The sequence below is a fragment of the Mastigoproctus giganteus genome, chromosome 7 (genome assembly GCF_048544385.1).
Source record: "Mastigoproctus giganteus isolate SK-2022 chromosome 7, ASM4854438v1, whole genome shotgun sequence".
Lineage (NCBI taxonomy): Eukaryota > Metazoa > Arthropoda > Arachnida > Uropygi > Thelyphonidae > Mastigoproctus > Mastigoproctus giganteus.
This window is the reverse complement of record NC_143581.1, coordinates 227,223,142-227,245,156: the sequence shown is the minus strand read 5'-3', so window position 1 is coordinate 227,245,156 and position 22,015 is coordinate 227,223,142. Positions and strand designations below refer to the sequence as shown.

At 37.7% G+C, this 22,015-nt stretch overlaps 1 protein-coding gene across 2 annotated transcripts in view; it reads left to right on the top strand.

Annotated features, from left to right (window-relative positions):
* Cad88C (cadherin 88C) overlaps positions 1–22,015 on the top strand; it is a 156,019-nt gene that overhangs the window by 77,947 nt on the left and 56,057 nt on the right. The window contains exons 13-20 of one of the 2 annotated variants that reach the window (XM_090378191.1): positions 2,393–2,545; positions 3,597–3,761; positions 5,353–5,429; positions 5,596–5,848; positions 5,960–6,205; positions 6,315–6,996; positions 7,140–7,349; positions 16,013–16,048. In XM_090378191.1, coding sequence (XP_090234317.1) covers positions 2,393–2,545; positions 3,597–3,761; positions 5,353–5,429; positions 5,596–5,848; positions 5,960–6,205; positions 6,315–6,996; positions 7,140–7,349; positions 16,013–16,048 — 1,822 coding nt within the window. The remainder of the gene's footprint in view (positions 1–2,392; positions 2,546–3,596; positions 3,762–5,352; positions 5,430–5,595; positions 5,849–5,959; positions 6,206–6,314; positions 6,997–7,139; positions 7,350–16,012; positions 16,049–22,015) is intronic. The other variant, XM_090378192.1, reaches the window with a different exon arrangement.

Below are 22,015 nucleotides of genomic sequence, written 5' to 3'. Positions count from 1 at the left end.
AGTGTCTTGTAATCAGTCGACAGTGAGTAGATTTCTTTCCAAACTCAAGAATACTTGTTCTGCTGATAGGAAAAAAGGAACCGGACGTAAACGAGTCTCTACGCCAAAACAGAACCACATTTTGAAGCGCCTATGCCTTAAAAACCTCAAGCTTCTTTGTCTGAGCTGAAAAGAGAATGCGAAGAACCTATAGTAGTGGTAGCAAGTGGTAGTATTTCTTCTCATCCGAGAAAATAACTGATTCTACTGCTCGGGGGTCCATTTGACATGCTCCTTACACCAAATTAATCGGATCGTTTTCATATATATATTTTTTATTTCTTTATTATTTTATTTATTTATTTTTTTTTTGTGTCAGAACACGCCTCTTCAAAAATGGACTTGTAGCCCGTCATCCTAAGAAGAAGCCCCTCCTCACACAAAAAATGAAAAAGACGCGATTAATTTGGTGTAAGGAGCATGTCAAATGGATCAACGAGCAGTAGAAGTCAGTTATTTTCTCGGATGAAAAGAAATTCAACCTGCATGGCTCTGATGGGAGACAAACGACGTAGACGTGGTGAATAATACCATCCAGACTGTATGGTGTCAACAGTGAAATTCCCTACCAGCCAAATGATATGGGGGTGCATTTCGTATCGCGGAGTAGGTCACCTGCAGTTTATAAAAGATTCCGTAAATGCTAATGGATGGATACTTGGCTATATTGGAAGGCAAATTGCTGCCAACCATTAGAGACCATTTCAACCTGCCAAGTAACTGCATCTTTCAGGACGACACTGGTCCTTGTCATCGGGCGAAAAGGGTAAGTAGGCACTTCTGTAGTTACTTTAGCTTCATTTCTACATTAGAGGTTCGACAGTAATTTGTTTACATTTTGTTACAGGTGAAAAAATGGTTGGAAGAACGGTCCATTACAACTGTTAGCTGGCCAGCAAACAGCCCGGACCTGAATCCTATAGAGAACTGTCGGCATTGTGTGGAATCTGCAGTTTCCACAAAGAAACCAAAGACCCTTCATGAACTCAGGAAGCCATAATTCGTATTTGGAACAACGAACTATCAGTTGATTATCTTCAGAAATTGATCTTGTCAATGCCTCGACGGTGTGCTGCTGTCATCAGGGCCAGAGGCGGTTCTACTAAATATTAGTTTGTACCTGGTGAACTTTTCAATTTGTTTTCCATTTAAAATGATAAACTGAAGCAAATTGAGGGCTTCTGATAACATTTCAGCCATAATTGTCGTGTTTACCAAACCTGTTATATAAAGGTTGAAAATGCCCATTTTGGAATATTTTGAGAGCACCTGTCAAATATTACTTAGCTTTGCCTTAACTATTAATAAATATCTTTTGTTTATATTTCTATTTGTGATACTAGTCATTAATTTAACATACCATTACAAAGAAGGGTTAGAAATGTGAAATTCCTAGGTGACGCACTTTCTTTGAACACCAGTGTATATATAGCTGTGTTGCACCCAAGTTTTTTCAAGCTGAAAATCAGTTTTAAATGGCATCGTGAATGGCCTTTACAGAAATGGGAATATATATCGTAGTCCAAGGATGACTGCTATCATCGCTGCTAAATGATTAACAACTCATTATTAACTGCATTCTCTAATATTTTGGTTGGGCAGTGTGCGTTATGATTTTAAGTTGAAAGTGAAAGGTTTTAAAGTAATAATGTTATATCATATCCACTAATGTTTCATTTTTAATTATGACAGATCAGTTCAATAATGAGAGGTATTTGAAATGAGAATTATAATTCAAATTGTTAATGGTGCATTCATTTTGAGTGATAGTTTGAGTAGTGTTTATCTTTGAATTTTTATGACAATTAAATTCAGTACGATATACTAATTTAGCTTTTAAAAGACATTTGACTTATGCATTAAACAGAATTATAAATGAATTATCTGAATTGCAAAGTTTTAACACTAAAACGTTTGTTATTAAAAATATGAATTACAATAGACTTTAAATGGCATGAAGTATTATTTTTTTTAAAAATGTTTTTTTTTAGAGAATTAAATATTTTTTGAGTGGTGAGGGGGGGGGGGACATTTAATTTATCAGTCCTACTTGGCAAAAGAAATATTACAGTTGAAGCAAAACACAGTTGTACAGTTCTTTTTGAATTAGGGATATTATATTTGTTGAGTCCACTGGGACTCAACAAATACAAGTTAGCCGATTGAAAAATTTAATGTGAGACTAGTATTTTTTCACATAAATGATGTGTATTTAAATTCCCTGTGATTTGATTTATTAACTTTTGATCTTATAATTTGAGTGAAATTGACCATCAGTTAATTAATTGGTTACTATTTAATAGTTAGGATAATGAGGAATGGTTTAAAAGAATTATTTGTTACCCGTCACCAGGGCAATAACGGGACCTTTCGCATTTTTCTGGATGGTGATAACGGACTGTTTGAAGTAACTCCTGAAGAGGGTGTAAACGAAGCCTCCTTTCTGATTCGTGTCAAAAAGTCAGCGGAACTGGATTATGAAAAAATTAAAGTTATGAATTTTTGGGTAAGTACTCCTACTTCATAATTCTCACCCGCTTTTTTAACACGTGGTAAAAGAAAAAAAGGAAAGCCCACAGAACTTCCCTGTGGAAGCATCGAAATCAGGCCTTTATCCACACAAATGATTTATGAGGCGAAGAAAATCTCCAAGGGAGCTATTAACAAATTACGCAATGGACGGGAGACACCAGCTAAAATATTACAGGAATCGCACAAATATCAATCAACAAGTGTTTTCATAAAAATAAATAACTCGATTTCAAATGGAGTATGCAATTATCATTAAACGGGACAGCTTGTCTTCCTCATCAATTCCAGAGATCTATCTTTTGAAAGAACAAACATTCAAAATGAATAATATTATTGGCTTACCTAATTTCATAACATAGTTTCTTTTATAAATGCTTTTATTTTTTGTTTATCGTATTATAGAAAATTCAGAAACAAATGTAAGTTACTAAGGAAAGGGCAGTAAAGCCATCGTTACGTAATATTAAGGGAGTCAAAGGTGTTGAAAAGGAGCATTTTGGGAAGGCACTGGCTGACTGCATCTACTAACGCCCTCGTAACAAATGCTGTGCGGAGTGCTGATAATATCTCATAATTCATTAATATTTATAAATTGAGGCTGACACAGCAGTAGCTTCCTGATACTTGGAAAGAATGTGTAATTCAATCAATCCAAGAAACAATCGCCAACTAAGGCTTACCAATGCAGAGGAAGTCTTGCTTACTTGTTGAAAATTAAAAAAATTATGTAATCTAATCTTATGTAATCTTCTTCCGAACGGATTTCGTTTTAATTAAGCGTTAATGGGTAAAAATATCGTTTTCTTTTTGTAAATATCAATTTCTGTTTCAATTGATACACGGATTTATTTAACTTTTCTGTAATACTTGTAACGCTATAACGTCGGTATTTGGAATTAGTTCTTGCTACAAATAATGTTACAAATTACCTGTTACAAATAATGTATTATAACCGAATCTTAATTTGTAACTGTAAACGCAGAAATACTTTTAATTTTAACCGAGTACTTTTTCTCCGTATGCAGGTCGTAGCCAAGGAAACAGTGCCAACTTCACCCAAATCCAGCAGGGCCAATGTCACCGTCTATATCCGGGATGTGAATGATAATTTTCCAGAATTTTCCCAAGAGGTCTACAAATCATTCATTCCGGAAAATGCCGAAGCCGGTACAACAGTGGCAGTCATTAAAGTAAGTGTCAATCTTATGTATTTCCTCATTTGTTCGTTTTTCCCTTGCAGCCAGTTGAGGATTTAGAGTATTTTTTTTTTTTTTTTTTTTTTTTTACAATCCGGAAATATTAAGAAGACAATCCGGCACTTGTATCAACGATTGCTTTTGTCTTTAAGAATCCATGCAAAAAAGATATTTCTTTTTTATTATAAGATGCTTGCAGGACTATCTTCTCCTTTAATCTGTTATGGCAGCCCGGATTTAAACGAGTTTTCTTGGAATTCCACTACTTTAAAACAGATGGCTCGCCGAAAGCTTAACTGGCTATTTGTTTAAAAGATGTGACTGCTGTGATAGCCTGTTTCAGGACCAACTGGTCTCTCATCGGATATCAGGTGGTCTCTGGTAACAACACGCAGACCAAACAGTTTAAAGAAGTTTCCCGAAGTGAACTGTCATGCAGTATTCGAAATCATGTTTCAAAGATGTTATTTAGCTAAAGCTACCTGCCTCCGCAGCCGAGTGGTCAAGGAGCGGGAGTGCAGTAACATATGCTCCTTGAGTATACAAACTGAAAATCGACCATCGAACACACGCATTTTATATACGTCGAAATATGGCCTAAGTTGCCGATGTGCTGAAATCCAACACCATATTGGATCACCAATGAGAGGGAAGTGTTAAAACGGCAATTTCACCAGGGTTATGGTTATACCAGTGCTGCTTGTATGACACATTTTGGTTATAACAAATTAATCAAATCGTCATACTTCATCGTATACTGAATATTTCCGCTCAAAATTATACAGTTTGAATCATAATTTAAATTATTTAATTAATTAAAATTTGTTATTTAAAAAATAAATTAAACATTCACTCAGTGGCGGTATGTGACATAGACGACTGGGAATTTGCTCAGAGCGCATTGATACAGTTCATAAGTGGCAAAAGGCCTCGTACTTTCGTTTTCCCCAGTGCACCTGCACTTGAAGAACTAAGAAGCGCCACCGCACTAACTCACAATTAAACGCTATAATTAACGACATACTGTATAGAAAAGAATGTATAAATATTTGCGCAGAATGCGTTTAACTTTATTTGTTTATTCAGCAGCCTAATAAGCCAGCAATGCCCATGTGGGTAGCACAGTTAGGAGAATCGCCGTCCTCCCCACTCCAGGTAGAAAAAGACCTGGGTTCGAGTCCCGTCGATGACGGGAGGAATTTATGGGCCTTTTTCACGACGTGGCTGAATTAGTCGGTCTCAGGCGAGGGTTGCATATTTTTTTTTTTTCTGGAAACTACGGTTTTTCGTCCAGCAAACAGAAAATTGACCACAGAAACATATGCAATTTACAGATGGTACACACAGAGCAATATGGCTTTAGTCGCTGATGCTCCTAAAAAAAAACCTATCACAACAAGCCAGCACCATCCGCGAACACTGGTAAAAATAAAAAAAAAAAATTCAACTGCATCTTAGGGCAAGAAATTGCTCACAGTTCTTAAATAACGCTAGCGTTCTATGACATTTCCTTTCTTTTATTTGTTGACACAATTTGTATCCCACTGTTTATAATATGGAGGTACTACTTTTGATTTTTATATAGGCAGAAGATAAAGATTCAGGCCATTTTGGAACATCGGGGATCCGGTTCACAGATATACGCGGACAAATCGCTGACAAGTAAGAATCACTTCTTGTCTTGCTTGAAAACTTTAAAATAAGACAGGACTCACACACCACCAGTCAGTAATTCAAAAAGGGGGGGGGGGGGGGGGGGTACTGCAAATTTTTTAGAATAAAGAATGAAATTTTATTCTATACTTCAATTTTCTTTCTACACATTTAGACTGAGGTTGGATCCAGTGACAGGGGAAATAACTGTGAGGACTTCAGTGCATGGATTTGATAGAGAAGTTACTTCCCAATATTTCGTGACAGTCGAAGCTCGCGATGACAAAGGTCTGGGCAATAGAAACACCGTGCAACTGCAGATCACCCTGGAAGATGTAAACGATAATTCTCCTCGTTTCCTGCAAAAGAAGTACCAGGCAACACTAAGTGAAAATGAGTCATCGTTTCTAACCCCGTTAATTGTTCAAGTGAGTGTGTTCGACTATCTAGAGGGTATTAAGGAACTCTACATTTATTTCGCCGTTTTCTTGACTGTTGCTAGATTTTACTTAAATGGAAATATCATGTTTCCATTGCAGGCTCAAGATGATGATCTTAAGGGTTCGGATAACAGCAAGGTACGTTACCAAATCATTGATGGGGATCGAGAAGGAAATTTCACCATTGATGCTGTTTTGGGAGAAATTCGACCGCGCTTTCCAGTAGATTTCGAGAAGATACCTCAAGATAAAGGTGATGTTAGAACATTCACTCTTACTGTTCGTGCATACGATCTTGGAACGCCGTCTCTGTTCAGCGATGTACCTGTAGAAATCTACGTTCAAGTAAGGTCCAAATAGAATTAGCGAAACATTTTTGTTAATCCACTTAGAATCGACTAAAGAAATCATTAAGTTGTCCTGTAAAGTATTTACAATTTTATTTTGTTCTTAGGATGCTAATGACCACTCGCCAGTTTTCCAACATTCCTCTTACACTAAAGCCATTGCGGAAGACACTGCTGATGGTACGTCTGTAGTTCAAGTGGTGGCAGTAGATGGGGACCACTCCTTCGCCAACAGCAAAGTAGTTTATCGAATTATTTCTGGGGCTCAGGATAAATTCGTGATAGATGCGAACTCTGGTGTGATCTCTGTCTCTTCTGGGGCGAATCTCGATCCGGATCGAACATATCCTAAGAAAACTGTATTTTATCTTCTGAATGTAGTGGCACTAGATGGCGGCATAGGAGACCAACAGAAACAAGCCCATGCTTTGGTTAATATCTCCATTATTGACGTGAATAACAAGGCTCCAAAGTTTGTAGACCCACCACTCGTCAGTGTACGAGAAGATGCGCCCATTGGATTCTTGGTAACTAAAGTCACGGCGATGGACGATGATGAGCGACCAGTTCTGAGATATTCTGTTGAATACAAGCACAGCGAAGCAAGAACAGAAGAGGGAGCTTTGGTTATGGTGTCCGACTTCGACTACAGAGATGTGCTGGACGTAAACTCCGTTGATGGTTCAGTTCGAGTGAAGAAAGCCCTGGACAGGGAGAAGGCAGAGATCATAAAATTGCTCATTAAGGTGGAGGATTTAGCAGCTGCAACGGATGGACAGACAGCAACAGGTGAGGTTTTTGAGGGTATTTTTATAAATGCTAAGAGGACCCATTTTTATTATTAAACCCTGAATACCATATTTTCTGTTTTAATAGCAACCCTGTCTGTCAGAGTGGAAGACATAAATGATAATCGTTTTCTGTTTTAATAGCAACCCTGTCTGTCAGAGTGGAAGACATAAATGATAATCGTCCCAAGTTTCAGAAACCCTTCTATAAACAATATGTGACAGAAAATGCAAAACCAGGAACTCCAATTGTAGTTGTGGTGGCAGAAGATGCTGATAAAAACCGAACAATAACTTATTCATTTCAGGGAAATCCTGATGTTGCAAGACTGGTTAATTTAGATGATGAGACAGGTAAGTGACATTTTTAATTCTACCAATAGCAGCAGACCTTCTACTGTACTTCATTAGTAACTACTGATTCTATTTTAAACAGCAAAAATAACAAGATAAGCTTGAGATGAATGAGTTAATAAAATAAAAAATTAAAATTCAACTTTTTGAAATTTTATTGAATAAAATTCACTGTACACATTTAAAAAATAAAAATATAAATGCACAAGGCATAATATGTTATGATCTTGAAATTCACTATAGAACTTCGGTGAAAATATACCATTCTTTGTTCATAATAGAGAACTACAATCGTAGTGTTAAAAGGCATCGATTTAATTGTATCTCATATTGTCATTACCTTGAAACGGCGCCGCCTGGGTTGTAGTGCCCACTGAGAATAAGTCACAATAGTCTTCTCCATTGGTGAAAAGTTACTTATTCGACGTAGTACAATACACTGTAAATCGTTGCGAAGGTAGGCACAATATGAGATACAATTAAATCGATGCCTTTTACACTACGATTGTAATTCACTCTTATGAGCAAAGAATGGTGTATTTTCACAGAAGTTCTATAGGACATTTAAAAATATATAATAAATGTATTATTTAGTATTCCGCACCCACTTGAGGTAGTCCTATATAGGTGGGTGCCAGCACCCGCACTCAGGCTGCCCAAACCTGAATGGCACCAAAAAAATAAATAAATATATTAAAAAAATAATAATAATAAAAATTAAATTCCCCTCCACACATAGCCAAAGTAAGCCGGGGGGGGGGGAAGAGAGAGAGAGAGAGAGAGAGAGAGAGAGAGAGAGAGAGAGCTATTCCATTTATGGAAAAACAGAGGGCAATCCCGCACCAAGTAGTCGTTACTAATTATCCTGGTGCCAGCATCCCACGTTCTAGTAACTCACTAAATCGCCAACAAAAAAAAAAAATTAAAAATAAATAAATAAAATAAAAATTTCTCCTACCACAAGGCCAAATTAAGCCAGGGAGGGAGAGAGAGAGAGAAAAAAAAAGTGTACAGCATTTGTGAACTGTAAGCACGACCCACGCTGTAAGCAACAGAAAAGAGAGCTCTCCTCTAGTTAAAAATTAAATTTGCAAAATTTTTTAAAACCTGAAAGACTTCTTTATTATCTAAACATACATGCTCTTGTCCTCTGACAATAAGCACCAACACCCTCCTGTAGTCCTCATATATGAGGCAATCAAATAAATATGATCCGTGATTCTGGCAATGTACAATTAGGATGAGTTTCTAACCCAGAATAATGCAACTTTTGGTTAAAAGACCCATTCCCCATAATTAAATATGATGTTTCCATATTTGGATAAAACCATTTCTTATTTTTGACATTGTAATTAAACTGCACATTTGGAATAAATAATCTGGTAACTTCTCCCGTTAAACTATGCTCCCAACGATATTACCACACCTTTTTTAGCATCATCCATACAAGTAACATTTATCCCCCAAATGCTTATTCTTATCCTTTTCCTCAAGAAATAACAAACTCTATAAATCTAAAGGCAATACCTGTAAAGCATTTGTTGAAACAGTCTTGCATGCGCTTATAAAAGTGCATAATTACCCTCTGTTTGTTTGTTATTTGGAGCATTAGCAACTAAGGCCATATTGCTCCGGGGATATGCGGTGGTCATTCCCTGACCTTTCCGCATCCTCTGTATTTGGTGGTCACGGGCTCGAACCCCGGTCTAATCAAGAAGCGTGTGCTACGCACTGCTGCTCCTTCCCACCTGGCTACGGAGGCGCCATTACCCTCTGTAGGGATAATGACTTTTGTATAACAATATTTTACAATATTTATACGCTTAAACCACACAGAAGCTGCATATACTACGATTGGGAGAAATAAAACTTAAAACCCTTTCCCCAAGTCCACAATCAGTTTTTGTTACTCTAATAATTTAATAAACATTAATATTATAAAAATTTTACTTTAATACATTTTTACAGAGCCTCAAAATACTTTTGCCTAGGGCCCGCATATCCTCAAGTTAGGCCTTGTTGGTCCACTTAAACAATAATCTAATATCCGCGCTGAAAATGATGTACATCAGTGATTATCAGAGCAATCGACGTCTCTTAAAGCAGGGTTTCCAGAATTTTAATAACGTCATGGGACAAGCGGATAAAGGTTCTGTGATTATGTCGAAAAATAAATGATATTTTCAGGTTAGTTTACCGCTTGCTTTTCCCCCTGATTTTGGTTATTTTGTGACTTACTGACCCTTCCTCGAAGGTATGATTTCCCTTTACCAAACCAAATCGTATAATTTCATCCTTTGCCAGTTGTTTTGGCCAAATCGTGGACTTCATAATTGATCCATGGATCTACTTTTGTACACTAGAGAGACATATTCATATTTCCAATCTGTTGGGAATTCACCTGAGGCCAGGAACCAGTTTGATCTGCTGCCTTCAATATTATCCGAACGATCCCATCAGCTCCTACCTCTTTCGCATTTAAGCGTGATGATTTCTCTTCCAATCTATTTTAAATGATCACACGATCTAATTTCAAATACTCGTTAATTGGACTAACGTTACTGTCAAGTTTAGAGACTACTAACTTTTAGATACTGACGCAGAAAACGGTTTGGTGGGCGTTAATGGCGCTGTTACTGCGTAGTGGATCAATATGGTTCAATCTTTCCCTTTCAGAGGCGGATTATCCACGAGGCGCGCGTCTAGGGCCTGACATATAATAGGGGCCTCAAAGTGAAACATGATGATAATAATAATAAAAAAAAGTAATAATAATAATCAAATAGACACGAGTAGTATATAAGCTGTGAACATATTTTGAAAATCATCATGTAATAATTTATCACATTTGGCAGGCATTTGAATTTCAGTTCACACTTCAGCCGCTAGCACTAATAAGAAAAGCCATTTTGTTTCAATGTTTATACAGGAAATGGACGAATCGTGGTCAACACTTACTCATCTAGCAGTACTTATGATATTGTGTTACACAATACACAATTTGTATACTATTAAATGAAACCAATACGCTATTTATTAAACTCTTAAAATGTAATATAAAGAATGTAAGTACTGTAACTACGTATATTATGCATTTGAATATTTCAACAAACAGGGTCATGTTACATTGATGTTCGTTTTCCAAAAGAGAACTTCAGTAACTGGTCCTATTGATACAGTACTGACCAAGCAAACAGAAACTGACTAATTATTGGTATAATGGCAACTGAAGTTAAAATCATTTGTGAGATCGAAGAAGCCATTTATTTTTCTATAATTGTGGACTACTAAACTCCTCAAGTTACTCATGTTGATCAACTAACATTTGTTCTGAGATACATAAATCGAGAAGGTAATGTTTGTGAAAGGTTTATGGATTTTATTCCCATCAACAAACATAATTCTGAATATTTTAAAGATGTCGTTCTAATACCATACACAAGTTTTCCATTGATATTAAATATTATTCGGTCAGCCATACGATCATGCCCCCAAATACTCTGAGTTACAGGCTAAAATAAGTGCATTGTGTTCAACTGCAACTTATGCACCATGTACAAGCCACTGGTTAAATTTAGTGGAAAACTCTGTTGCTGAATCTTGCGCTGGTGCTTTACATTATTTTGATTTTGTGCAAAATTTATATGTAATTGTTTTTCCCCCTTTCAAATTTTTTTTTCAAATTCCACAAGGCGATGGGATGTTTTCATTAGCTTTTTAAAAAGCAAAATTTCTCATTAAATAAAAGAGTAATTTAAGTTAAATTGATGATTTTCAACTTTTTTTAATCATGCACGACAGAAGATGCACTTAATGTGTGCATTGACAGATTAAAATACAAGTATAAGAAAAACATTGACGCAAGCGAATTTACACGATGAATTAAAGTTTAATTTAATTAAACTTTATTTCATCTTGTAAAAATTTTAAAAGATAAGGTAATTTATTTTCTAAAGTTCATTAAAGAGAATACCGTTGATCCAATTATAATGTATAAGACTGTGATAGATGAGCTTCGATCAACGTTTCCTAACGTTGAAACAAAAATATTTTTAAGCATTCCAATTACAAATGCAAGCGGAGAACAAGCGATCATTTTCAGTTCTTAAGCGAGTTAAAATTATTTAAGGAATGCTTAACTCAAAGCCATCTGAGCAGTTTAGCTATTCTATTTATTGAAAATAAATTTGTACAGAACTTGAATATGGAAGAGGCTATTGATAAATTTGTCAAATAAAAACAAGAAAAACAATCACTAAGTTAAACTATTGGGTTTTAATTATTTATTCTATTATTGCTATAATTTGCTCTTTATTAATTTACTTTAGTGGATGTTACCACCGTCACTTATTCATTTATATTTGTATTTATGCTATTATATTAAAAAAGATTAAATTTATAATTTGCGATAGGAAATTTTGTGATATAATAACTAAAAAAATTGTATTTATGTTATATGTTTCATTTAACAACGTAACTTTAAAATTGTATTGAAATTAAAATAATATAACATAAGCTCAAATAGTTTGGGGTCTCAAACTGTCTTAATCAGCCATTGCTTTGTTTCTATTGTTCTACGCATGAAAAACTGTGTGCAATGCTCATTTCCTGTTTGACAAAGTCTACGTCACTTGATAATTTGTATTCAACCCACGCACTTTCTTTTGCTCACTTAATCGGTTCAACAGTCATTCATTTAGGTATGTCTTGAGTAATAACTTTTAAAATGAATAAAAGATGAGGTGATTCTAAAATTACGTCTTTGAATATTGCCCATTTAGCAATGGTACTTGATAGATTCTCAACTCAACTGAACTTGAATAATTTCGAGCCATTATAATTTTCCTTGAGAAAATTAAAACCCTTCCCTTTAATACCTGACAAAAGATATTTCTTTAGATGTGTCCCACATTAGTACACTGTGATCAATATCTGGTGACGGTTCCTTAAAGCGAAAATTCTCAATGTTAATTGGATACTGTTCTCCCTTATAAAATAGTATGATGATATAAAGAATTCATCTGACTGATGACCCAATATCTCTAGAAAATTAGAGTCACACTCGATAAATATGAATTGGCATTCACATTTGTGCGCATAAACTGTTAATCATACTCATTTGATCTGTAGCACACCCAATTTTATTTTTGCTTTCCCCAACAATTATGTCACGCCAAAACGGCTTAGTATCTTAGTAGTTATCTTTTGGATATCTTGACAGTTCTTATCTTTTGTATATGCTCTTCTTTAATCTGTATTTACAGGAATTCCTTCTGTCCTTCTATCATATGTCTTTCGTGTATACACATACTTTCTGTATCAAGAACGGTACAATGCTTCTGATATACCTATTATGCCAGCATTTTTCGATGTAACCATATTCGTCAGATTCATTGATTATATCCATAGGATTAATACAAAAGCATTGTCTGATTTAATTATTTGATTCTTCTTTTTGTTGTTACCTTTAAACTACTTGATTGTTTTCAGTTATTGAAATAATTTTTGTATTATATAAGAATAAGATGATCCTGTCAATGATCAATGACATTATTTTAATTACCCTGTTTCTTCCCCCTCAAATTACTTAGTTACAAAGCAGCTATCTAATGTTAGCAAATACTGATGTACAAAATTTAAGAATCCAAGCTTGTATATACAGGGGACTGCATAATATTAAACTTTCGCTGCTAAACTCGTACAATGCTGCGGGATTTCTTAGGAAAAAAGCATTTGAAGTTTCACTGGCCTTAATAAATAAATAAATAAATAAATCTTTATTGTGAAGTAGATTTACAGCACAATATCCCATCACGGCGACGAGCGCCAGGGGTTCACATATAGATAACATAAGTACAAATTCAAATGGCTACAAAATATAGCGAACACATACAAAAGGCTACAAAATACAGATTACAAATGCAAAAAGAAATACAAATACATCATAAAAACAAGGAGCTGAACACAAATAAAGAAAAACAAATACAAGTTGGCAGTGATTCAGGTTTCAAGAGCTTTGATAAACTTGTGTCTGTCCTTCTTTTTACTTATTATGGTGTCGATGTCGGCGTCCACACGGTTGAGGGCAGCGAGCATCTGCTTGGGCAGAAATCTTTCGGTGAGTACAAGCCTGTTGTGGTGAGCCACAAGTGCTGGTACCGACCTTAGGCTTGGCTGTGGAATCCTCCAAGAGCAAGCATTCCAAATATTTGGAGATGATATTTGGCCTGAGATGAGTTTGGCTGTGAAGACCAGCCTCTTTTCAACGATCAGGAACTTCAACCTCGGGATGTCGAGTGCTTGTGCCATCATGGTAGTTGTGGTAGCGGGAGGTAGCCGAAGCTTGTTATTCGCCCATTTCAGTAGCCAGTATTCAGCAGTGTACACCCGCTTAAGGTTTGTATGTGCAGCAGAGGCCCATATTTCTGCACCATAGAGAATGGCAGGGTAGACGGTGGAGGTGATGAACCTTTTAACAGTGGCAGGATGTCGGACGTGTAGCAGCTGCTGCTTTGAGATCCACCGTAGACGAGAAAATCTGGTACTGAGTTTGTCGATCTGGTGGACAAAGGACATCTTTTGGTCGAACAGAACGCCAAGGTCTGTGTGCGAGGGTACGTTTGGTATTCGTACCCCTGCGAGTGAAACGTTGAGTACTGTCGGCATGGATTTAAGGGAGAATATAACCTGAGCAGACTTCAGAGGGTTGATTTTTAGATTGAAGTTTGCCAGGTACAATTCTAGATCCTTAAGTTGGGAATTGATCCTGTTGCTAAGCTGGGCGGGGTCGTCGCCAGGGTTAATTGGAGTCAGCAGTTTGAAGTCATCGGCATAGCATAGGAGACCATTCGTTGAGGCAATAATGGGCACGATAGATATGAGTTTTGTGTTCTTCTTACTCAGAGAAAAATTCCGTCATGTGTATTGCGTGGTAGAACAAATAGAAGGGGGGGGGGGAACAAAATTTCTCTTAAGGGATATTTCGTATTTTCGAGAGAGAGAGTAGTAGTAATGTAGGCATGTGACGCAAGAAAGCAAGTGTATGAGCTTATGAACTTACTTAGAGGAACTCCTCCTGTCCTTCTATCATATCTGTCATTCTTGTATACACACACTTTCTGCATCAAGAACGGTACAATGCTTCTGATATACCTATTATGCCAGCATTTTTTCGATGTAACCGTATTCGTCAGATTCATTGATTATATCTCTAGGATTAATACAAAAGCATTGTGTGATTTAATTATTTGATTCTAGCATCAGCCAAAAAAAAAAAAAAATTACACATCCATTCCCTCTAAAAGTTTGTTCAGTTCCTCCTTAAATTTATTTAAGCTATCAACTTCCACAACGACAGATGGAAGTTTGTTTCAGCAATTAACCACTCGCTGGCTAAAGGCAAATTTCCGCACATATATTCTATAGCTGTCTCTCCTCAATCTCAATTTATGCCCCCTCAGGTTCATAATCCGAGCAAGCGGAAGAATCCCATCAGAATTCAGCGTGCTGAACCCATTCAAGGCCTTATATACTCGTACCTACCTTCATCAGATCACCTCGCAGGTACCTAGTCTCCATTCGCTGCAGTTAGCAGTACTGTACTTAAGCTTTTGGTATTCGTTTCCCTCACCAATCTTGTTGCCCTTGTCTGTACGCAGACTCAAGGCGTGGCCTGACCATATCCTTTCCTGAGAGAGAGAGAGAGAGAGAGAGAGACTTAAAGGGATTCAAATCAGCTTCTTCCGGACAGTGTAAAAGGAAAGCGAGCGTAACTACTGCACTACACAATAAATAACTGGTTTTAAAGTGCTTTTAAGAAATGCTCCACATCCTGATAGTGAATTTAGAATGTTAATTAAGCAAAAGTTCGGTCCTGCCTCATGTCATATAACTGGTGGCATTAATATATGCCAGCAGCTATAGTTGCAATATCCAATACAACTATAGCTGATGGCGACATGCTATCTTCACGTATATACAAGCGATTTGTTTTATGTTACTTTTATTTTATAACTTACCAAATTAATTTTCTTCTCTTAGCTGGATGCGAATTTTATAAATGCCACTTCCCTCTTTCATGATGGGAAATTTTCATTATTTATTTCATCATTGGCAGAGAGCAACATTGCCTATATTTGCTGAATAACTAATGTATACTGAACTTTAGTGCTAATATTCTGCTTATAACCCTAATATCGATCTAACAAGCATAATTACAATTATTAATGTTTCCATCTTTCTGAGAACACTGAGCATTCTCCTCCTATTTCTCAATTAGTAACTGCAATATTTTAACGTAATACTGTACTAATAAAAATAAATAATCGTGTAATCTAGGCCATATTATACCTCCAATGACGCTTTGCGATTTCGTTGTTAATAGAGCAAACTGAGAGCAAAATATATGGTAGCCGTTGCGTATTTCTATTATAGAATCTTTCAATAACGAAGCAAAATACGAGATGGTAAATCAAAACAGATTAAGCTACTGTTTTGTATAGTACAGAACATATGAATTATTAATATTAAGAATAAGTAACGGCATATTTCTAAGAATTTGCAGTTATTCCTAACTGCAGCTGTAGTGTTCTCAGGAATGATGGGAAGTGTCTGTTTTATTGTGGTGAAAGGGATTAACTATCTTCCATTTACTGGTCTCACAGATGCCTCGGGCTGGCTTTGGGTGCATCCAATGTCAGGTAGGAATGAAGTTATGTTTTAAAGCCTTGATGTTTGTACTGCTTCTGTTAACTTTCTCTCCATCACATTAACTGCGTGTCTACATTTCTTTTTTCCGTCATATTTTCTATCCTGTTTCTCCTAACTGATTGCACCCTTCGATTTCGCTTTTGTGTCCACATTTTTCTTGCTGCACTTTTTAATGCAGACTTATTTTTATGAAATTATTATTATGGCTAACTTAATGGAATATGGCTGTATGAGAATATTTTATGAACTCATTTATGTATAGGTCCTAAAATTTGAAATGAGAAGAATGTGTGGTAAGTAATTTACACCGTCAGCTAGAAAACTCGATGAAGCGTGTTAATTTATCACCCTTCATCTTCAGCCCAGCTTTCTCATATACGTATAACTCCTACAACACCCTATCAGTGAAATAATGAAAGATGACACAGATACACCTAGAACGCTAAATAAAAAATAATTTATGTGAATATTTTTTATGGAATCAAGGTTGCACGTGGTGACACTCTTTGGGAATCTACTGCTCAGTGTGTAGCTTGGACAAAAAATTAACCGATTAAGATGAGTATGCGAAAGTCAGAGGACTTAAAAAGTTTTAACTGTTCTCAGATAAAAATTCTGATTAAATTACATAGGATCCCGGTGATCCACAAAAACTCACAGCATTTCAATGATCGCTTCAAGCCAGATGAATTCTTCAAATAGTTGTTTCCCTGTGATCCATACCCAGAACTAAAAACAATCAAATCCTCTATCCATTTTGGTACACACAGTGCCTGAGATTCCCAAAGAGCATCTCCACGTACCTTCAGTTCATAAAAATTTACTAATGTCGTCATTAAAACAAACATACATGAATGGAGTATAAAGAAGAAAACAGCAAGGGGGAACACATCATCAGATATTATTTTTATTAAATATATTTCAGTATTCACACATTTCCGCCTAACTTCGCACTTATTTAATATAAAATAGTTTTACGTTTAAATAAGAGCAACATGGATCAGTTCATTTCTCTAGTAGGAAATCGTACAAATATCTAAGAACGATCATCTCAGTACTTTCAACAATCGTAGAAAAAATTCCCAGTCGTTGAAGAAAGTTGCATTTAGAATTGTCCAAATTGTTGTTACTGACTGTGCAAATACTTTGCCCATGAAGGCAATCAGGGCATGGAATTCATTTCAAATATGTATGCTGAACGATAAGCATATGAAAAGAGTTAAGACAGTTTCAGAGGGGAGTTGCAGCTCCAAGCCCTTCATCAAATGCACACCATCTATCGGCATGGTGCAAAGCACGTAAATCTGTACTTTGAATCAATGGATCCGAAGTCCAAGAATGGATCCATTCAGTCCTGTGCAACAGAATCCCGCTACACGCTCTTCTAGTCTGCTGGATGATGCCTCTAGAATGATTACAATATGAGAGCGTTGTTCCAACTGTGTAGCTGAGGTGGGAAAGTTATGATTTGGAGCGTTTATCGTTGTATGGACGGACTAGGTCCACTGTTCGCAGTGCATGAAACCATGAATGCTGCGTCCTACATTGATGTTTCGCATAATTCAGTGTGTCACAAATTCCTGAAATTTTATAGAAGCGACCCTTACACCTTCCATCACCACAACGCTCCACTTCACAAAACGAGGACGGTAAGATGTGGCCTGAAGAGATAATATCGAGACATTGCGGAGACCAGCACAGAATATCAACCCAACTGATCGTTTGGTTGAACTGGGATGCAGAACTAGGGCAGACTAAAACGGCTACTTCATTAGGAATACTCGTATTATATGTTTTAAAAGAACTGTAGAGCACAATACCATCAACTTTTATTATAAATGAGGAAAAAAAGGTAATTAGGGTCAAAATTATTAATTAATTTCTTTGAATAAATATATGTTTTAGTCCAGTGTCCCGTGACTTTTATATATAGCTGTATAATTTTAACTAATTATACAGCTATTGATAACATTTGCTTAATTAAGTTTTATATACCAGTTTATTGAAAAGTTAAATGTAAATCGTGTAAGCCTTATTAACGTCATTTAAGACGTTAGTATAGCTTATCACACTCCCCCCCCCCAGTCTCATTTTAAGGTCATTTCTTGTTTAATATGCATTTATTTCGAATTTCAAACTTTCTTAACTGGGCCTATTTCATACTGATGACACTAGCCATAGGTAACAAGCTCTACCATCCTGCTGGTGGAACCTTTCAACCTAGTTTTTCTTCAACTCTTCCTACGTACCTTCAAATGGCAATAAAATCTCAGCACTAGAAGAAATTTCCTTTTATAAACTATACTTCCACCGCGGCCAGAGGTGTTTACATCTCCACTGAAACCGAATTATTACAAACGATATAATACAAAGGGTACTAGGAAAGTTTTGCAATACAGCTTTGTTTATTTAATTTTTTTCAAAGTAATTTCCTCTACATTCAATACACCTCTCCATCCTCCGAAACCAATCTTTAAACCAGTTCTGCCAAGTTTCACTAGGGAGTAAAGCACACTCGTTGTCCCAAGCCCGTAGAAGGTCCTCATCACTGGAAAACCGCCTCCCTTTTAGCTTCATTTTCACATGCGGGAACAGTGCAAAGTCGCAGGGAGCAAGGTCTGGTCTGTAGGGAGGGTGCTCGAGAAGTTTCAGTCCTGTCGTGGTCAAATATTCGGTGCAGGCTTTGCCGCGGTGAGCTGCAGCATTATCGTGATGGAGGTACCAGGTGTCCATTCTTGACTTTGGCCGCAGGTTCTTCATAGATCCAATGACTTTAGGCAGGCATTGTTCAGTATACCACTTAGCTGTGACTGTCTTCTGCGTGGCCAAAACGACACGTTCCACAATTCCACTCGATTTGAAAAATACAGCTATCATTTTCTTCTTTACAGATCGGGATTTTCTGACAATTACGGGTGTGTCGTCATCATCAAAGACCCAAACTTTGTTTTGAGCCTTGGTCGGCAGATCGTAATAGTACAGCCAAGTCTCGTCACCTGTCACGATGTTGTTCACATACCGAGATTGTCCCTTATCAAACTTTTTTAACATCTGCCGGCACCAAGTCACACGTCGTGTCATCTGCTCTTCAGTCAGTTGATGCGGCACCCAGAGAGAACAAAGTTTCTTCACGTGCAAATGATCTTGCAGAATCGAACGAATTGCTGGTGCATTTAGGCTCAAAGTATCCTCTATCTGTTGGTAGGTCACTCGCCTGTTTTCGTCAAGCATTTTCCTCACAGCAGTAACGTTTTCCTCCGTAACTGACGTTCGTGGGCTTCCCGGCCTCTCAGAATCCTCCAGAGTGAAATTTCCCCTTTGGAATTCTCTATACCACCTGAATATCGTTGTACGATGTGGACAATCATCATCTAGTGCAAGAGTCATTTCTTCTAAGCACTGGTCTATGGTTAAACCACGCACGAAATTATACCGCAAAACTGTCCTTATCTCATTTCGTGACCACGATGCCATCGCAAGCACTTTACACTCTCACTACTAATGAATAACTGAGCCCATCGACTTGGCGCGACGGCTACTATGCACGTATGAACATGTCTCAACATGCAGCAACAAGCAGCTTCCTGTGATTCATTTTTGCGTCATATTGCAAAACTTTTCTAATACCCTTTGTACAGCAACAGCTATTAATACGCCGTGTATTTTTTATAATACGTACAAAAGCCGAAGCAACAAAATTAGAAATAAATGACAGGAAACCACTTGTGAGATTTCCTAGTCTACAACCGTCAATTCCTAAATTGGATAATCGCATGCCGACAACATTAATTTGAAATGCAAGATGAATAAAATATTAAATCAATTTTATGTATTTTATTTACTACAGTTTAAATATTTACATAATTTTATACAGATATTTATTTAAAGTATACCCAGTAAAATAAAATAAAATAAAATATTTCCAGAAGCTTTCGGAACTCGTGTCCCTTTCTCAACTGACAGAATTTTTAAATACATTACAAGCAAACTGTGGCACGTTACTCATTCGTCATTGTTGTAGCACGGACGTGTGCTGCCTTGCGCCAGTGATCATCCATCAATAAAACGGTTGTCTCCAGGATTGGATGTATACGCATGCCTTTCTGGCGATTTAATGCCTTAGGGTTGTTCATTATGTTTAGTGACTCTAGCCATAGGCGGTGGCGAAAGTGTCGCGCGTGGTCCACTATCTCAAAGTCGCGCTTGGGGTCAAGATCGTGGTTGGTAGCCCAAAAATGTTCTGCAAGCGCGGACTGGTCAGTTTCGGCAAGCCGGATTGCTCTGTCGTGTTCCGTGAGGCGATCCTGGAGACGTCTCGATGTCTCACCTACGTAGCAACTGTTACAGGCCCTACAGGTGATACGGTACACTACATTGCTGCGTAAGACAGGTGTGACAGGGGTCTTCACACTGGAGACAAGTGAACGTAGGTTCCTACCTGGTAATTGTACACATTTTATGTTGTAACTTCTCAGGATCTTCGAGATACGTCCTGACACTCCTGGATAATACGGAATGTAGGCGGATGATATGCCGACTTGCTTCGGAGGTCTTGGGTTGGAAGTAAGTTCTTGTGCCTGTAACAAGCATCTGTTTAGTACATGGGATGGATAACCGCATCTGGTTAAGTCCGCCTTCACACGGGAGATCTCGTTACGTCTAATTGTGTCGGTGCTGGAATGGCTCCAGGCCCTGGAGAACAGGGTGCGGGCAGTGCTACTGAGATGGCTTGGAGCGTGGCCGGACCCGTAGTTGGTGAATTGACCGCACCACATGGGTTTGCGGTATACTGAGGTCTCTAGATGTGGGCCTACGCGATGCACTAGCACGTCCAGAAACGGGAGCGAACCGTCCACCTCTGATTCTACGGTAAACTTGATGAAATTGGATAGAGAGTTGAGGTATTCTAGTAGTACCGTTTCAGAACCACGTGGTATTATGGTAAAAATATCGTCGACATATCTACACCACGTTGTAATAGGTGTAGGTGGGTTCTGGTGTATCTGCTTCTCCAGATCTTCCATGGCGATGTTAGCTACTACGGAACTGACAGGGGCACCCATAGCAGTGCCATGTACTTGTTTGTAGAGTGAGTCTTCAAAGGTGAAGATGCTGCTAGAGAGGCATAGGTTGAGGGCGGTACAGATGTCATCAGTGGATAGTGACGTCCTGGATTGGAGGCTTAAGTCGCTCTCAAGGAGCCTTCTGGCGCAGTGCACGGCCTGTTGGACGGGAATCGAGGTGAATAAAGAAACCACGTCAAATGATGCCATGACAGAGTTATCAGGGATTGAAATGTCCTTAATGGTGTTAATGAATTCACTGCTGTTTTTAACGGTGTGAGATGTATTACCTATAAGAGGCGAGAGGAGGCTCGCGATGTGTTTGGACAGTTCATACGTTGGGGCACTGCAGCAAGACACTATAGGTCTGAGAGGAATACCCGGTTTATGGATCTTTGGTAATCCGTAGAATTGTGGTAGTTGGCAGCCAGTAGCACGCAGAAGATGGTGAGTCGCGGTCGGGATCTTCTTATCTTTAAGCCATGCGTGGACAAGTTTATTAACATTTGCTTCCAGACGTTTCAAGACTTTAACGGGAGGATCAGGTAGAGGTTCATATACGTTAGGATCGAGTAATAGGGCCAAGGCTTTCTCTCGGTAGGCTGATCGGTCCAGCACAACAGTCCGGCGCCCTTTATCAGCAGGAAGTACAACGATGGAGTTGTCTTTTCTTATAGATGACAGGGCGGCACGTTGGCGGTGGTTGAGGTTTGAGCACGTTTTTCGAGTGTTGCGGAGGACTGCGGCAGTCTTGAATCGGATCTCGTTGGCAGTTTCTTCGGGAAGGTTGGTAATACTGGCTTCTATGCCCATAGCGAGCTGTGTGATGGGAGGTTTCGATGGTATAACGGCGAATTTCATACCGTTTGATAAAACACTCAGCTGCTCATTGGA